The sequence below is a fragment of the Mesoplodon bidens genome (genome assembly GCF_964165515.1).
Source record: "Mesoplodon bidens genome assembly, chromosome: 3".
Lineage (NCBI taxonomy): Eukaryota > Metazoa > Chordata > Mammalia > Artiodactyla > Ziphiidae > Mesoplodon > Mesoplodon bidens.
The window spans coordinates 18,838,924-18,866,469 of NC_138178.1; the positions used below are offsets into that span (position 1 = coordinate 18,838,924).

Sequence of the window (27,546 nt, forward strand, 5' to 3'; positions counted from 1 at the left end):
CAGGATTACTGATGTGGGCTCATGCAATCACAAGGGTCTTTAATTAAAAGGGAAAGAGGGAGGCAGGACAGTTAGTGCTGATCAGAGTGATGCCATGTGAAAAAGACTCAACTGGCCATTTCTGGCTTGAAGATGGAGGAAGAGGCCACCAGCTAAGAAATGCAGGAAGCCTCTGGAAGCTAAAATAAGGCAAGAGAACAGCTTCTCCCATAGAATGTCCAGAAAGAACAATCCTGCCCACATCTCAATTTTGGCCCCAGTGAAACCCATTTCATATTTCTAAGCGTCAGAACTATAAGATAACAAAGTTGTGTTAAGACATTAAGTTTGAGGTAATTGTTATAACACCTCTAGGACACTAATACACACACACACACACACACACACACACACACACTGGAGAGGAAGGGGGGCAGTTATCCAAGATAGTATAACATGTTCCATGAAGTTTTCAGGTACAAACCTCTAAATAGTCCTGGATTGATAGTATCCCTAAAACACTTGGCAGAACAGAACTGTCTAGGAATAATCAATTTATCTTATCAATGTATTACCCTTAGCCTGCAGAGAGATCTCAAAGATGAGATCTTAAGATGAGCTCACAATCAAAATGCATAAAACACATAAGGAAATACTCCACCATAAGCAGGAGGCAGCATACACACATCACATGTGCACATACACATACGTGCACACATACACAATAAGGCCGCCAAAGAATGTTAATCCAGAGGAAGGAAGGGAGGGAGGGAGGGAGGGAGGGAAGGAGGGAAAAGAGAAGAAAAGAAAAAGTAACAATAGGTGACAGGAATAAAAAGTACAGAATAATGGTGGTTCATCTGAATCCAAATATATCAACAACTACATTAAGTGTAAATGCAATAAATGCCCCAGTTAAAAGAAATAGCACACTGTATTTTTTGGGGGCGGGCTTGCAGCATCTCAGTTCCCGAACCAGGGATTGAACCCAGGCCATGGCAACGAAAGCCTGGAATCCTAACCATTAGTGCACGAAGGAACTCTCACACTGTATTTTTTTAAATCCAGTTATTCTTAAAAGAGACAAATCTTAACAGGAAAAAGTTGAAAGTAAAAAGAATGGAAAAGTTCACTTTGTTATACAGCAGAAACTAACACAACAATTATACTCCAATATAGTAAAGCAATTATACTCCAATAAAGTGAAGCAATTATACTCCAGTAAAGATGTTAAAAAAAAAACAACAACTAAATTACATTACCAGAGGTCAGGATAGTGATTACCTTTAGGAAGGAGAGGAGGGGTGGCAGGTGGGAAGAACATAAGGATGATTGGCTATGTTGTAGGTCTTGATGAATACACAGGTTTTTCCTTTGTGATAATTCATTTAAAATGTAGGTTTACATTTTGTGCATTTTCTATGTGTGTTATACTTCAATAAAAGGTTAAAAAAATTTTTTTAAAGAATGGAAAAGATAAATTCTATATATTAATATGTAGTATAATGATATCAAGACAAAATAAACTGTAATTTAAAAAACCCTAGAGCCGGAGAATCCTTTATTCCATAGTAATGCTGTCTTTCATCAAAAATATTTTTACATGAATTTATCAATGGAGGTTTTAAAATTTATACTTTGCTCTTCAAAAGAACAAACCAAAAACATTAGAGAAGCTACTTTCATGCCAAGCTTGGTGGGGGAACAGTTTTAGAAAAAATGAACACGTGGGACTGCACATAAAACTGCAGGTGGCTAGAAAGGAAACCAGCTCAAAGGAAAAATAACTAAAAATAGGCTTAGAACAGTGATTCTGACTGCCTTCATTTGGATTTTCAAATTATTTCAGAGCTAAAATGTATACAATTTGTTTTTAACGAAGATGGTTGGTTATTTTAGAAATAAGTTCTGCCATCATTAGATATACTTATTTATATCTTAGAAGTTCTCAAGTAACACTTGAAATTCAGAACCAAAGGATTTTTAAATCTGAAAATTTTTTAGATCTGAAATGATCGTAATGACAAATACAGCAAAATAAATTATTCCTGATTAGTTGAAATAAAAATTCCTATGACAGCAAATTTTGTTGGATCTCTAACAAAATATTTTTAGGGATGTTATGCCTTGATGTACATGCCAGATTCTTTACAGATTTCCTCTATCTTTATATATTATTATGGATTTACAAGCCCTAATGCTAGAAACACTTAGAAAAAGTCTTAGAAGTAAAAAAAAAAAAAAAGTTTCTTTAAAAAATTAAGACAATGAAAGTAGTTTTTAAATAGGAAGCTATTGCCTCCAAAAAGTTATCTTTAATTTATCACATGAATCTAATCATGAAGAAACAAACATTCATATTGACATTCTACAAACTGACTGGCCTATAATTTTCAAAAGTATCAAGGTCAGGTGAAGTTAAGAAGTCAAGGGTAGACTGAGGAACTGGTGCAGTTTGAAGAAGGCTGAGGAGACATGATAACTAAATGCTTCTGAACTGGGTCTTTGTCCCATAAAGCTATTGAACAAATTGGCAGACAAGTGGAATGTGTGGATTAGATGGTAATTAACCTGATTTTGATGACTGTTTTATGGCTATGCAGCAGCATGTACTTACGTCTAGAAAATACACACTGAAGGATTCAGGAGTGATGGGGCATCACAGCAGCAGGTTATTCTCAAACAGTCCAAAACAAAAAAGTTCTTTGTCCTGTACGTGCAATTTTTCTGTGAGTTTAAAATTGTCCCTCCTCCTCCTTCAAAAAAATATTTTAAGTCATCTTTACTACTCAGTGATAAAAATGAGAGCAAGACTTTTTTTTTTCAAATTCAATGATTCAGAGGTATTTAGCAATCAATGTTCCATTAATCTGTGGAGGAACACAACCAAATAAGGTTTCTCTAAAATAAGGATACAATGACTTTTTTTTCCATCAACTGAAATTAAAAGGGAATGGCCCCATTCAAAACTGTTACAAATTCTAATGGCCCTGAAGTCTCTGCATTGAGCTCCTCTAAAGAGATTCTGAGACCTTCCACTATAATTTCCTTCCCTTTTATTTGTTGAATAAATAGACGTATGCATGGTAGGCACCAGAAATACAGCAAAGGTGACAGTGAACCCTATGGAAGGCAGACAGTGAATAGGACAAATTAACGATGTAATTCTAATAATAAATTCTATGAAAGGGAAGTATAGGACGGGAAGTATAGGACGCTATAAAAATAATTAACAGAATTCTAATAAGATGTGTGCAGGTGGGAGGCAGCCAGAAAGGGGAATTGGGGAAAACCACCCTTTAATAAAATTTAGGGTAAGACCTCAAGGATGAGTGGGAGTTAGCCAGGTGAAACATGTCTGTAACAATACTAGCCAGGACACTGACAGGCAGAGAGATTTCTTATCCCTGGAATTTAAAGGTCCGAGGTGGGTTACTAGTAAGGGATAAGGCTAAATATAAAGGCAGGTGCCAGGCCTCTTAAAGAAACTTAAATGTTGTTAAAAAGATTTTAAGATTTTTTTTTCTGGCAGTCACTGATTTTCAAATCTTTCTGTTGTTCATCCTAATTTCAAATCAACTCTTACACAGAATCTCATTATGTAATATAAACAAAAGTAGCACTGTCCTGTCTAAAGTGGAAAAGAGGGTGCTTTAGAACTTCACCAGCTGAGCTTCCTGCTTCCCTAAGTGAGGGCAAAGGCAAAAACAGGAGGAAAGAGAGGGGGCAGTATCAGAAATAACACATGGTGGGGCTTCCCTGGTGGCACAGTGGTTGAGAGTCCGCCTGCCGATGCAGGGGACATGGGTTCGTGTCCCGGTCCGGGAAGATCTCACATGCCACGGAGCGGCTGGGCCCGTGAGCCATGGCTGCTGAGCCTGCGCATCTGGAGCCTGTGCTCCGCAATGGGAGAGGCCACAACAGTGAGAGGCCCGCATACCGCAAAAAAAAAAAAAAAAAAAAAAGAAAGAACACATGGTGGGCTGTATTAGCCAGATTTCCAATCAGAAACTGATGAACTATTCCAATTAGAAAAATTCAAAGAGCATTTATAACATAGAGGGACTAAATACAAAGGAATGGTGAGGGATATGGGAACAGAAAGGAAGGTACAGGAACTAGTGTTAGCAGCAGCAACAGCACCCCTAAATCCAAAAGGACAAGGGCAGGAGAGATTACCAGAACGATGAAGAGAAAGTCACACAGACAAGGCCACCAGGAAGGGCTTTATTGAGGGGAATAATGACTTGTCTTGGGACACAGCCAGTCCACCAGGAAGAAACCAGGGAAATAAATATTCTGAGCTTACCTTCCTCACTGCTTCCGACCTGCCCATGTCCACACAGGCTGCACCCTATCTGAAGCCGGAAGTCACAGACGCCCATTGACATAATCCATACAGTAAACCTCCCAGGGTAAAGACCAGCGAGGAGAGAACAGATCAGGAAGACCAAACATAAGCTATCTGTCATGAAGGAGTAGGCCCAGAAGTACAAGGAAAGATCAAACCTAGCCTTCTGGAACCAAGGAAAAGGTTTCCATGAGACCAGGACAATTAAGCTGAAGCCTTAACAATGAGCAGGAGTTAGCCAGGCAGAGGAAATCGGGGAGACAGACATTTCAAGCAGAGGGACTAGCCACTACAGCGGCACACTGCTAGAACTCTGAATGAGGAGGCTTGAAGCACAGAGTGTGAAGGAAGGGAAGGAATGAAGCTAGAAAGGCAAGGGAAGACAAGATCATGCTTGCATCAATACCACACCAACAATCCAGCCTTTGTCCTGAAGGCAAAGTTTAAGGATTGAAATATCATCTGATAGAGGTGGGTGTGGGTTTTTAATAAAAGCAGTAGGCACAGAGATTTTCTTTTTAATGGTAATGGTCAATTCTCGCTCTTATTTGTTGACCAGCTCCTGCCTGGTTGTTTCACAAGAACTGCAAGGCAAAGTGTGAGTATGGAGAAGACTGCAAACACTGACACTATGAAATTACAGGTTCTAATCCACTTCAGCCTTTTTTTAATTCTCCACACTTGGACTTTCTCAGGGAACAGGTGGGCAAAAATATTTTCAGTGACCACATTAAGTACTATGTTTAAGATTCTGAACCAAATCATTGATAACTGAAAATTTACACTAGGGTACATTCATTTTCCTTTGAAATGGAGAACTTTCTAAAAACAACAGTGAGGGATGTCCCTGGTGGTCTAGTGGCTAAGACTCTGCGCTCCCAATGCAGGGGGCCGGGGTTCGATCCCTGGTCAAGGAACTAGATCTTGCATGCCACAACGAAGATCCCGGCAATGAAGATATCAAGTGCTGCAACTAAGATCCTGTGTAGCCAAATAAATAAATAAATATTGGGCTTCCCTGGTGGCACAGTGATTAAGAATCCGCCTGCCAATGCAGGGGACACGGGTTTAAGCCCTGGTCTCAGAAGATCCCACATGCTGCGGAGCAACTAAGCCCGTGCGCCACAACTACTGAGCCTGCACTCTAGAGCCCGCAAGCTACAACTACTGAGCCTGTGTGCCACAACTGCGGAAGCTCACGTGCCTAGAGCCCGTGCTCCACAACAAGAGAGGCCACCGCAATGAGAAGCCCACACACCACAACAAAGGGCAGCCCCCGCTCGACACAACTAGAAAAAGCCCGCACGCAGCAACAAAGACCCAACACAGCCAAAAATAAAACAAATAAAATAAAATAAATAAATTTTAAAAGCTAATGTTAATAAATAAATATTTTAATTAATTAATTAAAAAAAACAGTGATGCTTATTCATAAAGGACTACAGATTTTCTGAAGTTCCACATGGATAATTTAAAGATTCAAGGATCTGCTCCTTGCCAGACCCTAAGGGAGACACTAGGGACACAGTGATGAACCAAACAGATGAGGTTTCTGTCATCATTAAACTTACCTCTAAGAGAAGGAACAGGCATTAAATAAGTAAACAAACATAATCACAAATTTGTCACGTGCCACAAATAAAAGCAACAAGGAAGAGGTGGCAAAAAATATTTCTAGATTTAAAAGAAAGATATCACTGCTCCTTTTTGCAAAAGCAACATCCATGGAGTAGAAGGAGACAAAATCAAACCACAATGGACTGAGGCATATATATGTTTCAAGGAAGAAGATGCCACAAGATGACAGATTCAAGAACTTAGGCTGTGAACTGTCAAGAGAGAAAAGGTAATATCTCAAAATGCATGGTAAGGAATGCTTTTTTTTAAGATAGGGGGAAAATACTTAATGTTGATTGGAGGGGGAATTCAAGAGAGGCTGAATATAAGAGAAAGAGTGGATGATTAGCTATGATGACTAATAATGCCAACGTTTTATATCCAGGTGTTAGGCTAAATGCTTTATATGCAATTCTTTATTTCATCTCTAAGGTCAGCTCTATAGTCCCAATTTTGCATATGAGAAAACTAAACTCAAAAAAGTAGGTTATCTGATCAAATCACATGCTGGCAGAACTAGGATTCAAACCCAGATCTTTATGACTTCAAAGCAGACCATACCACACTGTCTCATTCAAAAAATACTTTTCAAACCACCTCTTAAGCTCTGGTTAACCACGTACTGAGGATACAGAGATGAGGAACTCCTGGGGCACAATCGGTCGGAGTGTGGTACTTACACAGGATGGTCTTTACCTTCAAAGAGAGAGGAAGGGGAGACAGACATGTATCAATACCTCAGGTCACTGATACAAGGAGGAGCAAGTAAGACGGCAGAGCACAGACTGCATCAGTAACCCTACCCTGAGCTAATCAGTGAAGGCTTCATCTGGTGCTTATGTTAAGCAGAACAGAGATGAACAAAGTTAATTCCAACTAAGACAGATTACGGAAAAGCAAAGAAGCACAAAATTGCATGCTGTGTTTGGAACACTTCAAGAAGTTGAGCGTGGCAGGAATGTGATGAGAGTTGGAAGAGACCAGACCAAAGGGCCTTTTATGCCACGCTAAGGTATCTGAGGTTTAAACCACAGCAAGTGAAAAACCATTTCCAGGCTTTGAAAAAAGATTAGGCAACTGTAAAGACCCAGCAACTGATTAGGAGGTTCAGGCTATAGCCTGGTGAATGGCTTACAGACAACCAAAAGGTCAGAAGATCTGGAAAGAAACTCCCAAACTAACCGCTTATAATCAAAACAGAAGGGCTTCCCTGGTGGCGCAGTGGTTGAGAGTCCGCCTGCCGATGCAGGGGGACGCGGGTTCGTGCCCCGGACCGGGAGGATCCTACGTGCCGCGGAGCAGCTGGGCCCGTGGGCCATGGCCGCTGGGCCTCAGCGTCTGGAGCCTGTGCTCCGCGGCGGGAGAGGTCACAGCAGTGAGAGGCCGGCGTACCGCAAACAAAAACAAAAAAACAGAAGAAACAGAAAAACAGAAGAAGGAGGGTTCCAAAGTCCCTTTTAAGGCTGTCTGCCTTAAAAGTAAAGAACAGAGTCTCAGGTTTCCAAAGGATCCTCTTTCCCTTGCTTCAAGGCTTAATCACATCAGTCTGCCATCTGATGACGGTTAGGGAAGACTGATACTCTCTTTTTCTGCTAAACATGCTGCTCTGATTCAGGAGCTATATATTTCCCACCAAGCAGGTAAGAGAAGCAGAGAAGCAACAAAAGCATACACCTACTCCCCTAATGAAACACAAGCTGTAATTCAGCTTTATCAATGAAACCAAATCAAAGAGAAATGAACTACAATTTAGAACTTCAGATTTATTTTTCCAAACTAACCTCCAGGTACATTCCTCATTCCAAATAAAACCTGCATCCTAGTCACCCTGAACAAGCCATCATGTCTTTGTCTAACGCCATTGCCTCAGACTGGAATGCATTTGCACTCCATGTCAATATGATAAATGCACAGGCTCCCTTCAAACCCCAACTTAAATGTCACTCCTTCAGCGCCACCCAAACTACATGCCCACAGGACTTTTTTCTCTATTCAAATGTTTATTAAATATTTCCATGTATTGTACTGGATAGTATACAGACCAACCCCTCCTAAACAGAAATTTTAACAAACACTTACTGAATGCTAAGCATATGGCAGGTTTAGTGCTAGGTTCTAGAATTTTAAAAATTGAATAACAATACAATCTGCTGCCTTTCAAAAACTCCCCAACTACAATAAAAAACATACATAGTAAAGGTAGCATTTAGGGTAAATGAATGAGGAAAAAAAGAGAAATAAGACCAGAATGAAAATCAATGCAGTGGATGAAAATCAATTCTACACACACTCTTTCACAAAACTGAAGAGGAGGGAATACTGTCCAACATATTTTGTAAGACCAGCACTACACTAACACCAAAAACCACAGACCAATAACCACTGGTATGTATATTTTACCAAACACACAAAAAAACTTAAAAAAAAAAAAGAAGAGTAGGCTTACTGAACCCAAAGCTAAAGCTGAAAGTGGTAATGACTAGTCAGTCAGTAAGATGAGTAAGGACTCCATATTTCTAGGCTACCTATTGATACTATACTGCCAGTTAATTAAATGTGAATTTAAAGCTTTTTACAAGCTGTTACCTGTGAGATATGATTGATGGAAGACTCCATTCTCCGAAGCTGAGAGGCTTGGATGTCCAGCAATTGCAGTACATTGTTAGCCAATGCATTTATTTGATAAGCAACACTAGCTAGGGATTGGGTCGTGTAGGCTTTGGTCTCTTCTAAAGCTTTTCTCTTGTCTGTAGCCTGAAATAAGAACAAAAACAACCAATATTTATTTAGGTTAACATTCATTAAACATCTGTTCTATAGAAAGGCAGAGTTATAATTTATATTTTTTAATAGAAAAGCCCAACTGAATCAAAAAATTTATCGGACCAGTCTGATGAACCACAAAGCACTCTACCCTCAGACCCTAATAAAGGCATGTGCCTCAGGTCCTACTGCTCACTCTCTGCCTGCACCCTGCACTGACCTCCCCGCGTGTCCCCTCAAGGCATGCTGTGTATCTCCTCCAGGACCTGTGAGTAATAAATGTCTCTATTTCACTTTCCCTTCTAGTCTTTTGTTGAACCCTGAGCTCACCATCCATGACACCCTGGGGCTCTACTTAACAAATGTTAATTTAACAAAAAACTCACATCTACTAGTCCAATGATATGGACTAAATCCATTCTACCTTACATTCCTGTTTACATTAATCACCATCAGAAATCCAAACCCCCCATTAACCATTACAACCAAGCTTCTCATCTCCACCAAAACTACTATAAATCTTATGACCCCAACCTTTACCCATCCATTCTTCCCAAACTCTAGTACACAACTCAGAGTCAGACAGTAAGAAATGTTCAGAGACAAAGTTCAGAGCAAAATTCAAAGACAAGTGATAAACCCTGGGGGGCGGGGGGAGGTGGGGGGAATGGAGGGGGGCGGGGAACAGAGTGGCCAGCAACTTGTATCACAATTAATATGTAATCTAAAAATTAAAAGGCCAAGAATAAATAGAAACAATGGAATAGAGATCTAACAGTTCAAAAAAAAAAAGAAGCAATGCAACCACTCTTAACCATTTTTAAAAACACTCAACATCGCTCATCATAGACAAGAAATGCAGATGCAAACTAATATGAGATACTATTTCTCACCTATCCATCCAGCAAAAATCCAAAAATGGGACAAGGTACTCTGCAAAGTTGTGGGAAAGTCTCTCTGATACACTGCTGGTGATAGCCAGCAAAATTACACATGGACTTATTTTCTGTCCCAGTAATTTCACTTTTAGGAATCTATCTCAAATAATCACTGGCAAAAATATTACATAATTATTCATTACAGCACTATTTGCAATAGAAAAGACTAGAAACAACTGATATAACCAGCGATGGGGGACTGGTTGAATAAACTATGGGACCTCCAAACAGCAGAGTACTATACAGCTCTAAGAAGGAACGTTGAGGGATGTCGTTATTACCACTACACTCGATCTCCAGAATATTGCTAAGGTAAAAAAAAAAAAAAAAAAAAAAAAAAAAAAAAAAAAACAAGATAGAAAATAAAAATGTTTATTGAATGCTACTACTTAAGAAATGGGGAGGGCTTCCCTGGTGGCACAGTGGTTGAGAGTCCGCCTGCGGATGCAGGGGACACGGGATCATGCCCCGGTCCGGGAGGATCCCACATGCCGTGGAGCGGCTAGGCCCATGAGGCATGACCGCTGAGCCTGCGGGAGAGGCCACAACAGTGAGAGGCCCGCGTACCACAAAAAAAAAAAGAAATGGGGAAAGATACATAAATATATGTTTTTATTTTTTAAGAGAAAAGGATAAAACATAACATCTTTAAAAAATAATTACATATGGGGTCAGGAGTAAACAGGTTGGCAAGAACATGGATAAGATTCTTTAAACATACCTTGTTTTTAGATTTGTTTTTGGAACTATGTAAATAATTCACACAATTATAAGAAAATTAAATTTTAAAAAGGAATTTCCCAAAATTAAATGTAAAATTAATCAAATGAGCCTAACTGTGCATCCAATTAGTGGCTTAACCAGAAAGAAAATATCCTAAAAGTGGCTTCAAAGCACAGAAATTTGATTGTACATTCTTTTTTTTTTTTTGGCGGTATGCAGGCCTCTCACTGTTGTGGCTTCTCCCATTGAGGAGCACAGGCTCCGGAAGCGCAAGCTCAGCGGCCATGGCTCACGGGCCCAGCCGCCCCGCGGCATGTGGGATCCTCCCGGACTGGGGCACGAACCCGCGTCCCCTGCATCAGCAGGCGGACTCTCAACCACTGCACCACCAGGGAAGCCCCTGACTGTACATTCTTAATGGGGCTTATCCTTAGGACGAAAACAACTGAAAGAGGAAAACAAAAAAAAAATACTAAAGCTGTTTTCAATCACTTTGTTGCTGATGGCCGTTGTGGAATTATTATCCTGAGACTATTGTTTGTGTAGTGTGGGACAAAGCAAGTCATTACTTAGGTTTAAGTCATTGAGACCTGAGATGTTTGGCATAATTCAAAAGAAATTCTGATGTAAGAAGAATGAACTTAAAAAACTATCGTCCTGGACTTAAAGTGAAAGAGCATTCATTTGAACCTAATTTTGATTTTATCACGTATTATGTATCAATATCCTAGTTCTGTCCAACAAAAAGGCCTAAATGTAAAACATGGTGACTGTAGTTAACACTGTACTGCATAATTGAAATCTGCTAAAAAGGTAGAACTTACATGTTCTCAGCAAAAAAAAAAAAAAAAAAAAAGATATACATGAAGTGATGGATGTGTTAACTAAATATTGTCAATGGAATGATAGCAGATACGGGTGCTACTTCCAGGCCTAGACGTAAAAACTTCCCATGCGTCTTCCGATGCAATGGTTAAAGTAAAATGTAGCCCTACCAAAAAAATAAAGCTGTATTTAACAGAAACCATTTTACACTGCTTCTATTTTAAATTTAAATTTAAAATAATTAAAATCAAATAAAAATTTAAAATTCATTTTCCCAAACTAGCCACATTTTAAAGTGCTCAAGAGCCATATGTAGATTGTGGCCTTACTGGAGACAGTGCAGTTCTAGTCACAGTTAATTTTCTCTATAGACCACGGATTTAAAAGTTAAATCTGCACAAGAATTACTGTTGTCACTTATTTCAGATTTGTAAGTTTAGTATCCAATAGTTGGTCTCCCTCGTGCTTTTTTGTTTGTTTGTTTGCGGTACGCGGGCCTCTCACTGTTGTGGCCTCTCCCGTTGTGGAGCACAGGCTCCGGACGCGCAGGCCCAGCGGCCATGGCTCACGGGCCCAGCTGCTCCACAGCATGTGGGATCTTCCCAGACCGGGGCATGAACCCGCGTCCCCTGCATTGGCAGGCAGACTCTCAACCACTGTGCCACCAGGGAAGCCCTTCTTTGGTGCTTTTACTGTATTAACTACCAAGCAGCCTTAGTATGTTCCAAAGGATCACACAAAATGGATTATAAACTAGAAGACAAATAGCACTTCTCCAAGGAGCTAAAACAGACACTGTTAATCAATTATAGCAGTCTTCCTACAAAAGTCTAAATACTTTTAACTAATCACTCTAGGAGTTGACACATGATACGTAACCCATTTGCCATCCCGGTTTTATGCCACTTACGAAGTTTGCTTAAAATGGAAATAAACGTATTCAGCTTTAAAGGAAGTTAATTATTTAAAAGAGCTAAACTCAAAATAAACAATGTAGCCAAGAACTAAACAGGAAATTCCTTAGATAACTGAATTTTCTGAAGAGCCCATATATAAAACTAGCTCTCCCTCACTTATCCACCTGTGGATCCCAAGCTTAGCTAGAGAAAAGAAACTTTTCAAGTAAAACTACTCCTATTAAGTCCTTTTCTTGCCCCTCAAGGTGACTACACAGGCAAAATAATCTCGTTTTTCACTCCCTAAAGTGGAAATTACGAGTTATAAGCAATCTCTCTCATACCTATACATTTATCTTTAACCACACTTCCTCTCCCACGTTCTCAACCTTCACATACAACCACAAGAAAAACCTTTCTACCTCTATTACAAGTAATTACTTAAATCCCAAAAGAGACAGAGAGAACATCCTCATCATGAGTATGCTTAGAAAGTAATGCAGGGCTTCCCTGGTGGCACAGTGGTTAAGAATCTGCCTGCCAATTCAGGGGACATGTGTTCGAGCCCTAGTCCAGGAAGATCCCACATGCCGCGGAGCAACTAAGCCCGTGAGCCACAACTACTGAAGCCCACGTGCCTAGAGCCCATGCTCCACAACAAGAGAAGCCACCGCAGTGAGAAGCCTGCACTCACCAGAACTAGAGAAAGCCCACGTGCAGCAACAAAGACCCAACGGAGCCAAAAATAAAATTAATTAATTAAAAAATTTAAAAAGTAATGCATTCTAAGTGAAAAAAATACTATATGGTTTCATTTTTGCCTGCTTTTTTAACAAAGAGAGAGAGAGATAAATTTAAAAGTTAATGTACCATGGTCCTTATCATTCAAATTGACCTTGTTAACAGTTAATAGTGTATTTTCTTCAAGTCTCTCAAGTACATGTATGTATACAAGCATGTAAAACTTACCATAACTCTATAGCTACATAACCTTTTTCCATTTAAAAATATACCATGGGGCTTCCCTGGTGGCGCAGTGGTTGAGAGTCCGCCTGCCGATGCAGGGGACATGGGTTCGTGCCCCGGTCCGGGAGGATCCCGCATGCCACGGAGCAGCTGGGCCCGTGAGCCATGGCCGCGGAGCCTGTGCTCCGCAACGGGAGAGGCCACAACAGTGAGAGGCCCGTGTATCGCAAAAAAAAAAAAAAAAAAAAAAAAAAAAGAAAGAAAAAAATATATACCATGAGCATTTTCCCATGTGCTATTTTTCTCTTCCTATTCTTTTTTAAAAAACAATTTTCAATAGCTTCATGATTATGGCAGTAACTGTTTGTTGCCTACTCTCATTTTAATTCCTCTAATATTAAGACCCTGATCTTAATCAGGGCATCAATGTGAAAAGCAAGTTCAAATCCCAACTTCCTCTAAATAACCAAACAAGAGATGGCATTACTTCGTAGTTGTAGGAATTCAATGGAAAACATGCACAGTGAATTACAAATATCTCCTACTGTTCCCCTGGTTAGCATAGAGTCTTATATATATGTAGAAAGAGTAATATGATAACCCCATGTATCTGTCCTTCAACTTCAATAAATGTCATCTTTAGTTTTAAAAAATTCACATTTTACTTGGTTTTATAATGTTTGCAAAGTTTTATATCTAAAATATATTAAAAATTAAGTTTCACTGATTTTTAAATGAAGTTAGGACCCTTCTTAGAAAATATCTTAAAATACCCATTTTAATATAGATTTTTTTAAGGAACTGTTTTTCTTTTTTTTAATATAAATTTATTTATTTTATTTTTGGCTGTGTTGGGTCTTCATTGCTGCGTGCAGGCTTTTCTATGGTTGTGGCGAGCAGGGGCTACTCTTCGTGGCAGTGCACAGCTTCTCATTGCAGTGGCTTCTCTTGTTGTGGAGCACGGGTTCTATGCATGTGGGCCTCAGTAGTGTGGCACACGGGCTCAGTAGTTGTGGCTCGCGGGCTTATTTGCTTATAGATATTTTTATATCATATGAAATGTGATATGATATGATATGATGATATCATGATACCATCTATATCCTATGAAATAAATACCAAACCATCAATACTGTCATTTGGCTCTAGCTCCACCTTAAATCTGTATTCCTCAAACACTACTACTGTTGATTTCTTAAAGGTACTTGTTTATTGGGAATTTCCTGCAGGCCCAGTGGTTAGGACTCTGTGCTATCACTGCAGAGGGCACAGCTTTGATCCCTGGTTGAGGAACTAAGATCCCGCAAGGCATGCGGTGCAGCCAAAAGAAAAAAAAGTATTTATTTATTTTACCAGTCTAATAAAACTCATCACTTTCTCCCCACTCCTCTCTGTAACATTTTAGCTGTATAATTAAGTTCCAAACAAACACTAACCTATAAACTAACTTTAAGAGCATCATTTCTAATACAGGGCCCGACTACTGAAAGATGTCCTACAGGGAAAACAGCCTATACCTAGCACATATCCTACAGTACTAGCCGAATAACATTTCAGAAAAATAGTATGACAAATTAAAATGTTCTCTTTCTTACTCACCTTGAACCCTTCTTTAAAGTCTGACAAGAGGATGTGAAAATAGTTTCTTTTCTTTGAGGAACAATAATTTCTCTGTGTCCTAACTGCAAGTGGTTTAATAACCCTGCCTAGGTAACAAAACACAGGTCTCTTGTGCATTGAAAAAAAAAGCTTTGACCATCTTGCTTCTGTCTTTACCTTTCCTCCCACTCTTTGTAGAAATGTCACCACACTGTATCGGTTTAACAACTTCTATCTTAACTCTAATCCAAACTTGCCAGAAACTTTTCCAAAGTCAGTATTTTTCCCACAGAATATTTCAAATATTTAAATAAGGTTTTTCCAATGAAAAAATGGAAGGTATTTCATGATAATTCATTAAAAAATAACCCACATCTACCAAAAAACACCATATTTCAATGACTCCAACAAAACAGATATGTCAGAGGCACCATTTTTATGTATCACTCAGAAAAACCCTACCAACTCAATTATGTCAGAATGCTTTCTTATGAAGAAATTTTATTTTATACTTACAGAAAATGTTCTTTGGGATTTAGGTGGTGAACTTTGTATGTCACTCTTAATCATAGAGTAATACCAGCTATAGAGTTCATTTTCAAATTTTTCCAACTTCCAAAACAAACGCTTTACATCTTTTGTTTTGTATGATTCGAGATTTAACCAAACCTTGTGCACAGCTCTTGACAGTCATGTCTATTCAGTTTCCTTAAAACTAGAATACCCCTTCCTCCCAACCCTGACCTTTTTTTTCTTTCAAAACATAGACATTATTTTAAAATTCCAGGCCAGCTGTCTTATAGGAAGTCCTACAACCTGGATTTGTCTGATTGCTTCCTCATGATCAGATTCAGATTAAACAGAGAGGCTGGAATAATATATAGAAGATGCTGTAAACTTCCTACTACATGTGATACATCTTTTAAAATAAGGTTCCACCTTTATTCCCGGGACTTTGCTCCAAGCTCCTGACACTAATTCTGTAAACTCTGATGCTGGTGCTATCTTTTTTTTTTTTTTTTTTTGCGTTATGCGGGCCTCTCACTGTTGTGGCCTCTCCCCTTGCGGAGCGCAGGCTCCGGACGCACAGGCTCAGCGGCCATGGCTCACGGGCCTAGCCGCTCCGCGGCATGTGGGATCCTCCCGGACCGGGGCACGAACCGGTGTCCCCTGCATCTGCAGGCGGACTCTCAACCACTGCGCCACCAGGGAAGCCCCGATGCTGGTGCTATCTTAATCTTACCAGGAGGTATCAAAAAAAAATTTTTTTTAAGAGAAAACCCAAGGCTCTTTTCTTTCTTCAAATGGTCCTTAAATGGTTTGACTCTTTTCTTTCCTCAAATGGTCCTTAAATGGTTTGTTGACAGGCTGCAATAATACAGTTATACCAACAGCAAAACCATCCAAATTCATACAAAGACAACTGGGAACAATAACAACTGCTGCTTGGCTGATAGCTTTTTAAGGACAACATTAATTGTAAAATGCATCCCAGTTACAGAAATGTTAAAATGCGGGGGTGAGGAGAAAGTTTCTTAGAACTGCTAAAATACACTCTATAAAGTTTAAGAACTCTTTTTTTTTTAAAGAAGTATGTTAATGTTAATGAGAAGGATTTAAAATGTCAACTTTTAATACCTGTAACAGGAGGAGTTTTATATACACAAAACAGAATATCTACTTTGCTGAAGGCCACCTAAGTATTTGGTTAGTTTGAGACTTGAGAAACTTTCCAGGAGGAATCCATAATCACTTCGTGGAGAGGGATGTGAGGATTCAGGAAAAAAGAGCACACAGGCCAAATCCTGGTTGGAGCCATGGGGATTAGGGTATGTATGCATACACTCAATACCTAGCTAACATTGAAAGGATCTAATTTTTCTCCAACACAATACCTATTCCAATAAAAGTAAAAAGGAAATAAAAAGAAACCCTACCAAGTTACAGGAAATATCCAGCAAGAAGAATAAATTTTTTGCGTAACAATTCAGGTTGAAACTTAGTCACTGTAAGCTCCAGCACAGCTCCTCACCACCACCTCCCACTTAAAGTAACTGCTAACTGCCTAACAGTCCTTTCATTCCAGCAAAATCTAGGGGAAATCCCTGCTGCCTGTTGTGTCACACAGTTTTGAGGTAGAGGAATGGGAGTTGTTGCACACGTTCTTCTTTAATTGAAGAGCTAACACAGAACAATCAACAGCTGGTATACTCATATATATACTTTTAAAAATAAATTTATTTATTTATTTATTTTTGGCTACACTGGGTCTTCATTGCTGTGCGCGGGCTTTCTCTAGTTGCGGCGAGCGGGGGCTACTCTTCGTTGCGGTGCGTGGGCTTCTCATTGCGGTGGCTTCTCTGTTGCCGAGCACGGGCTCTAGGCGCACGGGCTTCAGTAGTTGTGGCTCGTGGGCTCTAGAACGCAGGCTCAGTAGTTGTGGCGCACGGGCTTCGTTAGTCCATGGCATGTGGGATCTTCCTGGTCCAGGGCTCGAACTCATGTCCCCTGCATTGGCAGGTGGATTTTTAACCACTGTGCCACCAGGGAAGCCCATCAGCTGGTATACTTATTAAATAACATTCCAAATTCAACTCTAACGTAGATTATGTTTTTAAACCTTCCCAAGTCAATTTATAACTCCAGGGCATTTCCAATAACTAAATAATTACGTTCTGAAATTTTAGGTTTTACCCTAATTATAGCCTCAGTCAATGACACTTATCCCAGACTCATTCCTTTACCATCCTGTACCATACTACAGGATGGTAAAGGAATTATATTTATAAAAAACAGGCTTAATGAAAACCTGTAAAAACCCAGTTTTAGAAAGAGCAACTACATTTAAACACAAAATAAGTGAAATGTATTAAATAAGTTAAATAATGTCAGTGTATGTCAGTAAGTTAAATAAGTTAAATAATGTCAGTGTATTGTTGACAGAATATATTCCACAGGAGTCCAAGACACTGGGTTCCTTCCATCAACTCCTTCCATGTTAACTAATTACCTTCTCATATAATCTTATTTCCTCTTAAAAGGAATTAAACTGAAAGAGCCATGATGATCAAGAGTGTTGCCTGGGCAAGCACTTTAACATTCTGCTGGAGGGTGCAATTAGACAATATGTATCATGGTTCTTTAAAATGCATATATTCTTCACTTTCTAGGAATTACCCAAAAGAAATAAAAGGCCAAGTGCAAAGAAACTGTATGCTCAAGAATGTCCACACCTTTGTTTATAACAGGAAAAAAAAAAAACAAAACCTAGAAACAATCTAAATGGCCAATGACTGGTGGTTAAGATATTCATGTATTAGAATGCCATGCAGTGAATAAAAGTGATCTAGGTATTTACCAACAAGGAAAATGCATTAAGTCAGAATTCAAACTGGGAAGTAGAACCACTGTGAGTTACAGAATAAGAAATTATAGAATTTTACTTTACACAATTACAGGAATAGCTGGGAAAGTTGTGAAGGTCCCAGAGGGAAGTATGAGGATCAGAGAGTCATCAAATAGTCTATCTGAGACACCCAACACATCCAGCTGCAGAAAAGCAACTGCAAAGGAAAGACTCATAGAGAGATCTGGGAAGCTGTAGGTCTCCCACCAGGTGAGTGGGCCTGACGCCACTGTTGACCAAATTATCAGCAACCAAGAAAGAGAGCTGGATGCAGAGCAAAGGAGACCAAGGTCAAGCTGGAACCCACCAACACCTCTGCATCTCTCACTGAATCTTACCACAAAAACCTTCAGAGGTTAGTGAGTGTTGCTTACACAAATTCTCTTTTAGCCAATTCTAACCCACACACATGCAGGGAAGGAACCATACTATAACTATGCCATACACAATTCCACCTTAAGTAAACTGATATAGTATGAACCACTGTGATACCCTCTGTCAATATGGTACACACACACCTCTGTCATCACATTCAGCTCCTGAATAAAAACAACAGCAAAATCACGCTTCAGTCTAACATAATGCAACCATCCCTCATACAACCAAAAAGATGCCATCTCCCCAAAAGAGAGTACAAAGTCTACTTTCTCTTTGAGTAATGTTCTTTCCTTTCTTAGTTGAGTTGTACTTCCCCTTTGATATCATGCAACTTAAATATTGAAATACAAGGTTAACCACTAATAACACACCTTAAGTTAATACAGAAGAATGGGGGGGGCAGAGAATAGGTTACTATATACACAAATATTAAGATACAGAACAAATATTCATAACTACTAGGTTTTCATTCTATAACTGGTCATGAGGTCATAGCTGGTGTTTATCATAATTTTCTTCTCCTACTATCCATTACATATTTCATTTGCCCTCAGCAATCACCTCATATGGTTGTTGTTGCTTGCCTGGTGGGCGGACTGGTAAAAGGCACTCCAGAGGATCTCCTGCATTCCAGACATACTCCTCTTTACCCCCATTGTGTAGTAGCAACCCAATTTCCACTTGAGAGTCAGGATCAATCACAGTAACCAATACAGTAATCTCCTGCTTTGCCTGTTAGTTCACTGGCATGAGGAAGCCAAAGTGACTGGTGCTCAACTTCCAGTTTAATAGAACCAGCGCTGCATTTCCCAATAAAAGCATTCCTCTCTTTGGAACTAAGAACTCTAAACCAGCATGCCCCAGAGTTGTGGATACAGAAGAAAAATTTTTGGTAGTGGATCATTACGGGTAATAGTGAGAAAATGTCACACCTCGTTTCCACCTCTTGATTCCCTGACATATGAATGCTGGCTACAAGAGAAACCCCACCACACACCGGTGGCTGATTCAGAGACTAGACCACATCTTAGAGAACACTACCCCAACACTGCAAAGAATTGCCACCAACTGGGCAGTGAGTCCTCAAAAGGACATATTCCACTGTTCTATCAATTCAGCTCCTTCAGGCTAATGGGGAACATGGTAAGACCAGGGATTCCATGAACATGAACCCAATGACACATTTCACTTGCTGTAAAATGAACTGCCTGGTCAGAAGCAATGTGATATGAAATACCAAGACATAATTAAGGCATTCTGAAAGTCACAAAGAGTTTTGGCAGAAACAATGCAGGGAGGGAAAGCAAATCCATACCCAGAGTAAGCAGCTTTTTCAGGGAGAAAAAAGTGCCGTCCTCTCCATTATGGAAGTAGTGAATGCAAACCACCTGCCACCAGATATCTGGCTGGTCCCTCCAGAGGAATGGTGCCCTCTTAGGGGGTCACTGGTGGCTCTCTGCTATCGGCAAGGTGGTCATTCAGCAGTAGCAGTAGCCAGGTTGGTCTGGTGAGTGGAAACCCATGTTTCCGAGTATATGCACAATCTCCATGCCTGCCACCATGGTGTCTTTTTCATGAGCTCACTGGGCAAGGATAGAGGTGGATAGGGAAAGAGGGTGAAATCCAGAGGTAATGTCCTGTCCACCTGATCACTAAGATCCTTCTCTGTTGAGGTTGCTCTTTGATGGGCATTCACAATGAACACAAATATTACTCTGTGTCCATTTGGAAGCATATCTATATATCTATTCCCCATACTTCCAATTATGTTCCTTCCAAGCCCATCATCAATTAGCCGAACGATTAGCTACTGCCATGAATTAGAGTGGGTCCACATCTCTAACCATCTCTTTCAAGACAAAACAACTAGGTGCACTGCTCAAAGACCTACTAGTGGTTTGCAACAAGTATTTACTGTATAGCACAGGGAACTATATTCAATATCTTGTAATAACCTATAATGGAAAATAATCTGGAAGAAAAAAATATATGTATATATAACTGAATCACTTTGCTGTACACCTGAAACTAACACAGTATTGTGTATTAACTATATGTCAATTAAAAAAAAAAAGATCCACTGGGAGAATTTCCCTTCACCACTGCCCTTCTGGGTAACTGCTGAGTATGGCTATAATGCTACAGATGTCCATCTTCAGGTGGTACCAGCATATTACGTAGAACCATCTGTAAACTAGACCAAAGTGTTTTCTTCCTCAGTCAACTGGGACTCCTCATGAGGCCATAGGTGTGGGGTGAGAGTGAAGAAGCAAAGAAACAGGAGGATGAGTATACACCATATGGAGTACACACCACAAGAGAAGGTATATAAAATACTCAGTAATAAAAGCAAGATATAAAATGATTATGTACTTGTTTTAAAAGAAATGTGTATACACCTCAGAAAAGGTCTAAAAGGAAATGTATCAATACAGTAGTGGTCATCTCTGGGTGATTTTTAAGTATTCTTTATATTTCTTTATATCCAATTTTTTAAATGATCATTACTCCAATAACAAGAAAAATGATTATTTTTACTAAGAGAATTCTCTTGGTATAATCTTAATGGGAAAAAAAACAGAATATATATCTGTGTATATAGTGTGACCTAATTTTCTTTGGTATAATTAAATACCTACACAAGCTAACTCATCAGATAATGAGAGAAGATACATCAGCATGTTAACAGTTGGATTATAAATAATCTGTGTTTTCATCCTTATCCTTTTGTGACATTTCCAAATGTTCAACAATAACCATGTAACATTTTTGCAGACACCAGGAGACTAGGAAGAAGGCTGTCTTAGTACAGCATGAGGGGGAAACAGAATTTGAATCCTTGATGACACTGAGCTAAAGAATTAACCAACAGTAGGATAATCTTACCTTGGAATTTCTTATGATATAAAGTAATAATAAATGTTTCTTATTGTTTAATCTTAATTGAGATGAGTTTACTACCTGCAAACCTAATGCATCCTAAATGACTTAACTTTTATATGAGGGAGGGGGAGAGTAAGTTTCCCAAAAAGGGTCTTGGTTAAACTAGAAATTAACAATTTATAGTAATACTTCTAGTCATATAGACAAAAAAAAAATCTATTAGAATAACTTCCAAATTACCAAGACTATTTTCTAAACTAGTCCACTAATTTATAGCTGACTGTGTTATTCATTACAATTTATCTGAAAAATCAGCCTAGTTTGCCCTTCCCACAAGGCAATTATATTTTAATCTGTATTAGTCTGCTCAGGCTGCCATAACAAAATACCACAGACAGACTGGCTTAAACAACAGAAATTTATTTTCTCACAGTTCTAGAGACTGGAAAATCCAAGATCAGGATTCTGTTTCTGGAGCTCTCTTCCTGGCTTGCAGAGATCTTTCTCACTGCATCCTCATCCTCTGGTGTCTCTTCCTCTTGTATAATAAGGACACCAGTTCTGTTGGACCAGAGCTCCACCCTATGACCTCATTTAACCTTAATCACCTCTTCAAAGGCCCTATGTCCAACACAGTAGTTATATGGGGGGTTAGGGCTTCAACATATAAATTTAGGAGCAGGGGGCATAATTCAATCCATACCATCATTTTTCTTCTTGAACATTAAGAAATATATCCATCTTACAAATACCCCAAATGTACTCCTGATAGTAATACTTTTAACAGCACGTATTATTGGTTTTCAAAGCATTTTTCACGTAGTAAACTAAGCAGACATCCTGGTTTCACAGATAAGGCACTATGTAAAGCTCAGAGATACTAATTTGTCCAAAGGTCCCCTAAACGGTAAATGGTGGAGCTAGGACTGTGTACCACACAGCTCTTAATCTTGTCATATGCACTTAAAAGATAGGAATTTTATTTAACCTAATGTTCTGAACAACAGAAGCAGCTTGGGGTCAGAAAGAGGAAGGTCAGAAAGAGCAAAGGACAGGGTTCAAAGCAGAATAAAATTAACAGGAACATTAGCTTGGAGGTAAGCAAGCGTTAGTCAGCAGGCCCAACGGAGAAGGAAATATGCCACAAGGCTAGAGAAATCCTACAGACCCTTGAGGAATTTGGACTTCATCCTGAGGCTAAAGGGGAGCCACTGAAGGATTTTCAGAAAGAAAAGACATGACTAGTTTTGGGCTTTAGAAAGATTACTTCAGTTGCAGTTTTACCAAGTGGATTGGGAAAATACAGACGAGAATGGAGACAGGAATTCTGTTATAATATGTACTCTGCACCACACACAAGAAAGTCATCTTTACGTTCAATACCCCACGAAGACAACTAACAATGAGGAGAAAGAAATTTGGTGAGGTTAAGTAACTTGCCCAAAGGAGCACTGCTAGGAAGAAATAGGGCCACCAGGTTTCCCAAGGCCATGGTCTCCCCTACGCCACACTGCCTCCCAGTCTACAATTCCAAGAGGGAACAAAGTATAGTTCTAATGTGTCACAGTGAAACCACTGAAGTATTTCGTCTAAGATGAGCCACCCCAAGTCATCATTAACTAATTTGTGTACCACATGAATTTTAATTAACTGGAAGGGAAAAAAGAATAGAGTGAGAAAGCTGACTTTCTCCACATAGCTGAGAATGTTTCTGATCTACAAAACAATTAATGCTCTATAGAGGGGATCTATAAATGAAAAAAAAAAAACAACTTAAACATTTAACACTTTTCTAAGTTATTCCTCACTAAAGGAACAAATTCACATCTTTAATTCATACCCAAATAAATGTGACTTTGCTAGGAAATTACTAAAGGAATAGAATGCATCATTTCACAAACTACAAGGTAAGGTAGTAGTTAACACTGTCACAATCAGCACCACCCTTAATTAACTGACTTGAGAAAAACAAAGTACTTCTGCTTAAAAAAAAAATCAAGGTTCTATAAATATCAACAAAAGTACCTTGTGCTACCACTGACTCTGCCTATTTCCTCACTTACACCAGCTTACAAGTCTCACAGAAACAGTCTTGGCTATCTCCATCCTAGTGATTCATTAACCACATTTTCCAAACCAAAAATCATAACTAGTATGACACTATCTGACAAACTACCTTTATCTTAATTTGTTATATAAAAGTATAAGAACTACAACAGTATGAATCAATTAACAAATCTTTACTGAAATCAACTAAATTTTCTAAATTACAGACAGCTATTCCCAAAAACTGTGAGACAGAGAGTCATTTTTACAACTACTCCAAAAAATCTAAGACATGAACAGAGGAACATTCTGTTAACACCCATCAGTTATAAAAATAGAGACAAAAGAAGGAAAAATATTTTATTAACAAATTACCACAAACTGAATCCAAACCAAATAATTTAACCGATCAGAAATCTAAGTACCAATTAGGGAGATACAATAATACTAAAAAGAAAGCCATCTGACAAAATATGTACAAGACCTATTTGAGGAAAACTACAAAACTCTGATGAAAGAAACCAAAAAACTAAATAAATGAAGAGATAATCCACGGTCATGCATAAGAAGACTTGATATTGTCAAGACATCAATTCTCCCCACCTTGATCTATAGATTCAATGGAATCCCAATCAAAATCCCAGGAAGTTACTGTGTGAATATCAACAAAGTGATTCTAAAATTTATACACAAAGATGATGTCAGCCAGATAGCCGAGTAAGACACCCCTCATCGTATCCACCTTCAACAACAATTTTGCATCTGTCCTTGGACAAAAGGGAGCTGTGGGATCCAGAGAAGAGACTATAAAACTCAGGAGCAGTCCAAGATCAAGGAGAGCTGTTTTAAGACAGACCTGTACCCATGGTCTCAGCTACAGACTCAGAACCAACTCTATATCAGAGGCCATGGCTATAGCCCCATTTCGCTTTGGTTCTGACACCAGCACCATATGCCAAGGGGCATGGGAGGACTCTTACCCACCTGTACATCTGGTAATACATATACAGGCATTCAGTCTCAGATGTGAACCATGAACTGGCCTGTGAATGAGTTCCAGCCCCTCGCAGCTGCAGTCCAGGAGCCCCTAGAGAACACTAATTTAGACAATCACCCACAGATTAGAGAACCTCTGTAGAAGTCCAGGAGTCCAGTTGAGAAGTTCCAGCCCACCACTGGGACAAAAGAAATCTGAGACAAGATGCATTGGAAAGGGTAAGAAGCACAGTTTGATTTTACCCACTTTACCCATCCCTTCAAGGCAGCACAGCTCAGAGCCAAAAGAACACTTCCCAGCCAATGACTTCTCCCTCGAGGTAAAGTGAGAGCAGGTGAGGGAACGCCTAGCTTCCCCAGCTGTGTCACACACTGCCAAAGAAGCCCCGTCCAGAATACTGAGCCGTGAGCAGCAAAACTAGGAGGTGGTGAGTGGCTGGGAGACCAGCAGCCCGACCTTGGTGCGGAACACAACAGAAGGGATGTGGATCCTACTAAGCACGTCAAGGGCTCCATTAGGAGGCCCAAGCACAAGCTCCTGGGGATGCTCTGCCCATAGATACCCCCACACTGGCCCACAGGCGCCACCAGTGCCCCTCGTGCCCGACCCCACATACCCCACCTCATGACGGGCTCCCGTGAGTGCTCCACACAGTACCAAGAGTGAGCTTTTGCAGCAGGCTAGTGAGCACACACAGAAAGCCAGCCTGAACCTGCAGGCCTGGGAGAGACCATAAACTTGAGCCATAAGCACCACCCTCAGGAAAGCAAAAAGGAGGCTGTCAGCATCCGGCCTGGTACTTTGCAGGATCAAGAGAATGCAAACAAGCTTAAGAATTCTGTCACAAGGAGGAGCAAGAAATGTGGAGCAGGAATGTCCACAGAAGATATATCAAAGCCTCGGAATCCCTAGCAGATCTGACAGAAGATATTTCCCTTCTGCAGTCAATTAGTAAAAACTGGAGGAGGCGACTGCTCCTTCAGGTGTGAAGACAGCAACACCAGAATTCAAAGAATATGAAAATTCAAGAGAAAATGACACAATCAAAGGCTCACAATTTTCCAGTAACCAATCCGAAAGACATGGAGTTCTGTGATTTACCCAATAAAGAATTCAAAACAGGGGTTTCAAGGAAGCTCAATGAGCTACAAGAAATCAAAAAGATAATTTAACAAAATCAGTAAACACATGAACAAAAATGAGAAGTTTAACAAAGAGAAAGAAATCATAATAAAGAAACAAATTCTGGAGCAAAAAAATGCAATAAATGAAATAAAAAATGCAACAGAGACCATCAACAGCAGCATGGATCAATCAGAAGAAAGAATCTGTTAAGTAGGAGACAGGAACTTTGAAATTATCCAATCACAGGAGAAAAAAAGAATGAAAAAGAGTGGGAAAAGCCTATGTGATTTTGGGGATATGATAAAAAGAAACAATTTGTGAATTATTGGAGTCCCACAAGGAGAAGAGAGGGAGAAGAGGGCAAAAAGTATTTTTAAAGAAATAATAGCATAGAACTTCACAAAATCTGGGGAGAGATTTGGACACCCAAGTTCATGAAGCTCGCACGTTCCCAAACAAATTCAAATCAAATCTTCCGCGAGGAGCGTTGTAACGAAACTGTCAAAAATCAAAGACAAAGAGACTCTTAAAAGCAGCAAGAGAAAAGAAGCTTGTCACCTACAAAGGAATACCCATAAGGCTATCAGCAGATTTCTCAGCAGAAACCTTATAGGCCAGGAGAGAATAGGATGATACATTCAAGTTGCTTAAAGAAAAAACTGCCAACCATGATTACTTTATCCAGCAAAGTTGTCTTTCAGAAACAAATGAGATATAAAGACTTTTCCAGACAAACAAAAGCTGAGGGAGGTCATCACCACTAGGTCTGCCTTATGAGAAATGCTGAAAGGAGTTTTTCAACATAAAATGAAAGGATGCTAATTAGCAACATGATATACAACACACTGGTACAGGTAGGTATATCCTATCCAACAGCAGCAGAATACACATTCCTCTCAAGCACACACAGATCATTCTCCAGGATAGAATCTATGTTAGGTCACAAAACAAGTCTTAGCAAATTTAAGGAAACTGAAATCATACCAAGAATCTTTTCTGACCACAACGGTATGAAACTAGATACCAATAACAGAAGGAAAACCGGAAAATCCACAAATATGTAGAAATTAAAAAACACACACCCGAACAACCAATGGATCAGAAAAGAAAACAAAAGGGAAATCAAAAATCACCCTGAAACAAAATGGAAATACAATTTATGGGATACAGCAAAAACAGCTGTAAGAGAGAAGTTTATAGCAATAAATGTCTACATTAAAGGGAATTCCCTGGTGGTCTAGTGCTTAGAACTTGGTGTTTTCACTGCCGTTACCTGGGTTCAATCCTTGGTTAGGGAACTAAGTTCCCGCAAACCACGTGGCACAGCCAAAATAAATTAAAAAGAAATGCATTTTAAAATAAATGTCTACATTAAGAAAAATATCTCAGATAAACAACCTAACGTCACACTTCAAGAAAAAAACAAGAACAACGTAAGCCTAAAGTTAGCAGAAGGAAGGAAATAAAGATCAGAGAGAGACCAGAAAAAATAGGAAAGATCAATGACACAAAGACATGGCTTTTCAAAGAGACAAACTAAATTGACAAACCTTTAGTAAGACTAAGGGGGAAAAGACATGAATAAACCAAATCAGAAATTAAAGCAGAGACATACAACTCATACAATAGAAACATTAAAAAAATCATAAGAGACTCCAATAAAAAATTATACACCAACAAACTGGATAACCTAGAAGAAATGGATAAATTCCTAGAAACATACAACCTACCAAGACTGAATCATGAAGAACTAGAAAATCTGAACAGACCAATAACAAGTAAGGAGACTGAATCAGTAATCAAAAATTTCCCAGCAAAGAAAAGCCCATTACCAGATGGTTTCTCTGGTGAATTCTACTAAACATTCAAAAAGGAATTAACATCAACCTTTCACAGGCTTCCAAAATAAATGAAGAGGGAACACTCTCAAACTCATTTTACAAGGCCAGCATTATCCTGATACCAAAACCGGATAAGAAAACTACAAGAAAAAAAAAAATTACAGGCCCATACCCCTGTTGAATAAACATGCAAAAATTCTCAACAAATATTAG

The 27,546-nt window shown here is 39.3% G+C and overlaps 1 protein-coding gene across 15 annotated transcripts in view; it reads right to left on the reverse strand.

Moving 5' to 3' along the window:
* The window catches only part of ABI1 (abl interactor 1), a 120,148-nt gene that overhangs the window by 46,420 nt on the left and 46,182 nt on the right, over positions 1-27,546 (reverse strand). For all 15 annotated transcript variants that reach the window (XM_081228726.1, XM_081228725.1, XM_081228736.1 and 12 more), the window contains exon 2: positions 8,534-8,701. In XM_081228726.1, the coding sequence (XP_081084852.1) occupies positions 8,534-8,563 (30 nt within the window). In that variant the 5' untranslated portion in view covers positions 8,564-8,701. The remainder of the gene's footprint in view (positions 1-8,533; positions 8,702-27,546) is intronic.